General features: G+C 43.4%; 1 protein-coding gene and 1 long non-coding RNA gene across 2 annotated transcripts in view; one reads left to right on the top strand and one right to left on the bottom strand.

Moving 5' to 3' along the window:
- Positions 1-3523, top strand: part of LOC122890030 — a 32337-nt gene extending 28814 nt beyond the window's left edge. Inside the window, exon 3 of the long non-coding RNA XR_006381016.1 lies at positions 3467-3523. This is a non-coding gene — a long non-coding RNA (uncharacterized LOC122890030). The remainder of the gene's footprint in view (positions 1-3466) is intronic.
- On the bottom strand, positions 1375-5610 carry LOC122890028 (beta-defensin 130B-like). The gene is made up of 2 exons (XM_044225709.1): positions 5553-5610; positions 1375-1556 (listed from the first exon to the last, which is right to left on the bottom strand). Exons 1-2 carry the CDS (start codon positions 5608-5610, stop codon positions 1375-1377), a joined length of 240 nt encoding a protein of 79 aa, XP_044081644.1.
- Between the last annotated feature and the right edge of the window lie 390 nt (positions 5611-6000).

Below are 6000 nucleotides of genomic sequence, written 5' to 3' on the forward strand. Positions count from 1 at the left end.
ACGACTGTGAAGTACAATGATTTCTTTCTGCTCTAGGGTTTCAGTGACAAGAGAAAAGGGACACGACTGTCAGCTGACTTCCCCCGGGTCTCACCTTGCCTGCTCCAAGTGCTTTGTGTACTTGATCTCATTTAACCCTTACAACAAGCCCAGAGGTTAAATTGTTTATTTCACTCATTTATTGAAGAAGAATTTTAAGGCAAAGGAAGGTTAAAGGGTTCAGAGTCAAGTGACTGGTAAGCAAGGGAACTACAGTCTTAACTTAAATATGACTGATTCAGACCCTGTCCTCATCAACACAGGCCGTCAAAAGACTGTGGTGTGGTTCTGGGCCATGCAGATAGGCAGGAGGGCAGCTTGTGTGCGCAAGACATTTATCTGGTCAAGAAATGAAAAGCCTTGGGTTGCCCGGGTGGCTCAGTCAGTTAAGCTTCCCGTCTCCGTTTCAGCTCAGGTCGTGCTCTCACGGTGGGATGGATTGGGCTCAGCACGGAGTCTGCCTCAGAGTCTCTGTCCCTCTCCCTCCTGCTCACTCTCTCTCTCTTCAAATAAACAAAACAGATAAAATCTTCAAAAAGAAAAGAAAAGAAAAAAAACAAAAGCCTTGAATTTTGTTTGTGGGATAATTGTTTCCATCTTTGTGGAACTCATGTTGTGTAACATTCCTGGCCTCTTGCCCTTGAATTTGCTTAGCCATAAAGTAGAAATGAATCCAGAATTGTAATGATGACGGTGGGAATTATTCCAGCCAGCAGGTGGGATTATCTGTTGGTGAATCCGGAAAGGACTTACTGGGCATGTCGGGTTCTTGGCTCCTCAGCCATCCCGCTCCCCTGAGCAGACAGCCTCCTTGCCAGGCACGGCTCTCCCATTCCCCTCCGCGGGGCTGCCTGCCGAGGAGGGTGGCCAGCCTCGGGCGTTCATGGCTGAGACTGGTGTAGTATGCCTTGTTCCCGGGGACGGTGCCTGCAGGATCACGTGGCTGGGAGACCTTCATCCCCGTCGCTGCAGGAGGTCTCTCGTGTTTGTCCAGAGTCAGGTGGTGTGGGAGGTTGATAATCCACTTGAGGTGGTCAGACACAACTTACTGCTGGTCCATATCCTTCAGTTTTTACCCATTTAAAGTTTCTGTCTTTATCATTTTCCAGAAATGTTCTCTAAGTACCCTGACGGTCCGAGATTCCTCTGTCGTGTAGTTGTGTCTTGTAGCGCTTACGAGGCTTGTATGCGCATCAAGAAGAAACTCCCCAGGGACAAGTGTGTGGGGATTTGGGACATTTATTTCCCAAGGGAGACACTCAAGGCGGGTTAAAAAGGGCTCTGCAAACTGTATCCAGGTGTTCTGGGGTTCAAGGGGCTTCCAGCTTGTTCCCACTAAGGATATTTTGCTCTAGGAGTTGTTGTTGGGTAGGGAAGGAGCACCCACCACTTCGTACAACACTTTTTCTCATCATTGCATTCAGCAGTGGTACTGTCTATGGTGGTGCAGCCTCCGTCCTTGCATATCCCTTTCAAAAGGACACACTGTTTCTGCCCTGAAATAACACCAGGCCTTGCTGCACAGAAAGAGAGTTGACATCATTAAATCACCAGCAGTTTAAGTGACTGTCATATTATCAGTCACGCACCCAGAGCAATAAATGTATGGAAGGATGGCCTTGGGATAGAAGGGATGGTGTTTCCTATATGAAAAGATCAGGCGTTTCAGCAAAAGGGGCGCCTTTTGTGGGGAGGAGGGCTAAGAGTGCAGGACATCTTGGACGGGGCAGGCTGATTTCGAGAAGCTTGGAGAGAGTTGTCCTCATCCGGGGCATTTGCATTTTGTGAAATATTCATTCAATTTCTTGTGGCCACCAGAACTGGGGAGGCATCCTTGGTATTTAGGGGGTAAAGCACGAGGTTCCTGGATTTCCTACTTCGTGACCTGTCCTGCCTCAAATGCCGATACCTTCACTGAGAGGCACTATTTCGAAGGAAGGATCCGTCCTTCCATAGCCTTGTCTGTGCCGATCGCCCATCCATGCTGACGGCATCTTTGTCCCAGGGAACGTGTCTGGCACCTCTTACAGAGACTTTCCCAATCCTATAGCGTCCGCCTTACCTAAGTCTCCATCACAGGACTAGGCAAACAACACACTTTCTGTGTTGTCCAATGCCACTTACCTGTCAATACAGGAAACAATTTCTTTCAAAGGCTGAAAAGCATTTTTCCTTAAATGTAGCTGTTTTCCTAATTGATTTGGCCACTGAGGAGCATGAAACTGAGTGCGCCCCGAGTGGGTAGCTCCCTTTAGTCTTGGGGTCCTGCCACTAGCATTTCAGGCATAACAAGGCTTCCTCCTTTCCCCTGTGGATCCCAGCGGATGTCACATAAGAGACACGCTCTCTTCATGTCTGTTAATAGAGGTTAGTCCCCTAACCATCCTGTTAGCCCACCCGCGTCTCCTGCTGTCTTGCTTCCCGTAACATACCAGGCCTGGCTTCTTTGCTGCCTGACATCTATGTCTTAACTCCTCGTTTGACCCCCTTTGTGCCTCTGAACATTTTATTTATTTATTTATTTATTTATTTATTTATTTATTTCGTATATTAGATCACCAGAATTATAAGATGGAAAAGTTGGGAATTTTTAATTCCTGATTCTTAACATTTGTTCTTTATGCATTTTCTTTCTTTTCACACAGTTGCTAGTGGTTTCTCAGGCTTAATTCCATGTGTTTACCTCAAAAGATGATTCTCCCAAGGTTAGAAAAGAAGGAAGCTTCTGTAAATTTCAAACCCCTTCTGTAGTGGAACCAGGAAGAGAGATTCTGAGGCCAGGACAGTTGAAATGATGAAACAGAAGCCAGATGTGTTAAGGGACGTGTCAAGTTTGCAGCCTGTGAGGAATCCATAGATAAGCCTAGTTTGTGTGCATAAATCAAGAGCCCCTGTGTGATTTAGGTACTAGTAATTTCTATTACTAGAAATTTATATATAGACTTTACATACTCATATATAAAGTCTGAATGTCTTGCCCTCCTTGTTCTTAAAATGCCCACCCCGCCCCGCCCCCACAGACTTAGCTTTGGTTACAGCTTCTACCTTCGCATAATTCCATGAAGTCCCTGGCACATTTTCTAGTACGAACTAGTGCTAGTTTGTACCCAACTAGCATGGAGGCCTTCTTGCAGTTCCTGTGCTCTCTTCTCCAACAGCAACACTGGACCGGCATCTTCCTTTGCCAGCAGTGTTGACTGCTTCTCGAAAGGGATCCATCAACTAATGCTTATCTTTCTGTTTGGGTCTCAAAAGGCATGCCTCAAGAAAGTCTCTGACATTGCCAACAAGACAATGACTACATGTTAGGGGCACTCAGAGTACTCTGTTCCTGTCCATTGTGCTTATTAAACTTTATAATTATATATTAATTTGTATAATCATTTGACCAGTGTCTGTCTTTCCTTTGTTTCCCACCGTATTCCAGGTGTTTGTGAAAGACCCAGTGTGAGAACAACAGGAGAGCTCAGTCAGTCTTTGTTGCCATTGAACGGAGTAAGGTACTCTGACCCTACACACATTCTCTCTCCTGTTTCTTCGAAAACCTCTTGGCTTCAGTCTGTTTTAGACTGTCTAGTATCCCCCACTATATTACTTTGGATGCACTATTATATTTGTTAGTATCAAGTCTTGTCATTATTGTATTAACTTCTCTAAATGTCAGGCCTAGGTTTCCTAGGTTCCTAGGTTTCCTGTTTTTACCAGAAATCGTTTCTGGCCTTTGCTTTAGGACAGCCTTTTTCTCAATGTTCTTCTCTTACTACGACAACCATTGCTGTGTCCATTTTCCCACTAGATCAGTGGGTTTGGCTAAAATCTACTTCAAGGAGATCTATTCCTTGTTAACTTTTTAAAAAAAAGACCCAGCTGGTAACATGGGCTGTGACTTGGGGGAGCAGACAGTGATTTATGTCAGGCTGACTTTAGCTCAGACGGTGGAGGGCTAGCGTGAGCAAAACCTATTCTCTCATCAACTCTGCAGCCATAATTCTCTTGTGTCAAATGCTTTCAAAATGGATAGCAGTTTATCTGATTTTAAGGAACACAGATCAGAAGAATCTAAAGATTGGATTAATAGCCCAAAAATAATGGCAGAACATTTAGCCCATTTGACATGGTTGCCTCAAACAGTGAAGGAAAGAATTTGAAGGTTAGTGAAATAAGATGTTTCATAGACACTGTATCTTCCAAAAGAGGAAACACAGGAATCTGCTTAGACTCCTCAGTATTTAGTTAGGAGATTTTGAGGTAAAAACTCTGAGAGAAATCAGGATTACCATTTTATGGCATATCTACACCTGTACATTGATGGAACCAAAACTGACCCAGATTAAAGACGGTTCTAGCTGCCTTGTTGCCACTACCTGTGTGACCTCAGCAAAATCATATTCTTTATGTAGACCTGGATTCTCTTATCTGTAAAATTAAAGATTTAGCCATTAAATCACCTTCCAATTTTAAGGCATGATGATTGTATGATTTTACATTAGATGTCACTACAAGCGTGTCTCCCTGCAACTGTGTCTTCTTGTGACAGAACTGAGAATCAAATGAGAATTATGTAAACTCCTTCAGTTGGAGACAACTATATGTCAGGTAGATCCCAAGATATCCACAGATTTGGCAAAGATCAAACAAGTGAGTATCGTTGATTATATTTAAAAGAATCTTTGAGATGAACCAACAAAGCAAGAGAGTTATCCAGACCTCATCTGTGTTCAGTGACCACAGACATTATTTCGAGAGATGTGAACATCCTGTCATTAACAGTGGGGAGAGGAATTATCAGTTCTTATGAGGATCTGGTTGAACCAGCCTGAAGATGACCACATTCCCTTTTTCCTTTGAGTCTACATTGTCATATTCAAAGTTCTGAATCATGGGTCCTAAAAATATATATAATTCATATTCTTAAAATGCTTTCTTCATATTTTTTCCTATGCTTAAACTTTTGCCACTGATGCTTTATCCCACTGTTTATGCTTTTTCCAAGTTCCCCTGCTCCCTGTTGCTTAAGGGAGCAGTCCTCTCTTGTGGACTTAATGCAGTCCTTTCTTGTGGAGCTCTGTCTTAAGGACCTAACTTCTGCACTTCACAAATACTCCTCACCAACAGAGTCTACATCACTTCTGTTCACTAGCCAAGCTTGAACCAAGAGCTGCCATTTGCATGTTCCTTTTTGGAGATTGGGATCTCGTAAAGGCTACTTGATTTGTTTGCTAAGCCTTAAGTCATATGTCACAGCTTCTCTACCTCTATCTTTATTTGAGCCTCACTTTCTAAGCATTGAGCTTTTGGATCTCATTTTCTGTTGATGGAAATCTTTGGTTTTGCAGTTTTGACCTCATCAGTTCTAAGGGAGAGGATCACGATGGACTTCTGATTCCCTAAGGCTGAGCATTAGGGTCTGAGTTAAAATGGGCACAGTATCATTGAGCATCCCAGTAGACCTCCTAAGAAACCCACAGTTGTTCACTATCTCCTAAGAAACCTACAATTATCCACCATTTTACCTTTTGGGATTATAGTCATAAAGAGGAAGAGCACAGAAAGAAGGGAATGGAGTCCCATGGTGGAATGCCCAGTACAAAGGCGAGTGATTGGGGATAGTGGAACACAGGCCCTTTTGTTTAATTCTGGGGAACTGAGGTTCCTTTTGGTCAGTGAAGCTTAGCAAGTAAGAAAATAAAACAACCTTCATTGGAGTTTTCCAAACCCTGGAGTCTCTAAATTTGGTGACAAATTAACCTAATTACAGGAAACTAAATGGTTAACCCTTTACTTTTCCTATGGGATCACAAATTCCCCAGAGGCCAGTGCCCTTGGCCAATCATCTTTTGAAGGAGGCCAAGTAGTACGGTCAGGTGAGGTAAAGTCTTTATTACCAAAAGTACTCTGACTTGCAAGGGAACTCTTCCATAATATACTCTTTTCCACAATAAGGTTAAGACAATTGCCTAA

Source organism: Neovison vison, chromosome 11 (assembly GCF_020171115.1).
Source record: "Neovison vison isolate M4711 chromosome 11, ASM_NN_V1, whole genome shotgun sequence".
NCBI lineage: Eukaryota > Metazoa > Chordata > Mammalia > Carnivora > Mustelidae > Neogale > Neogale vison.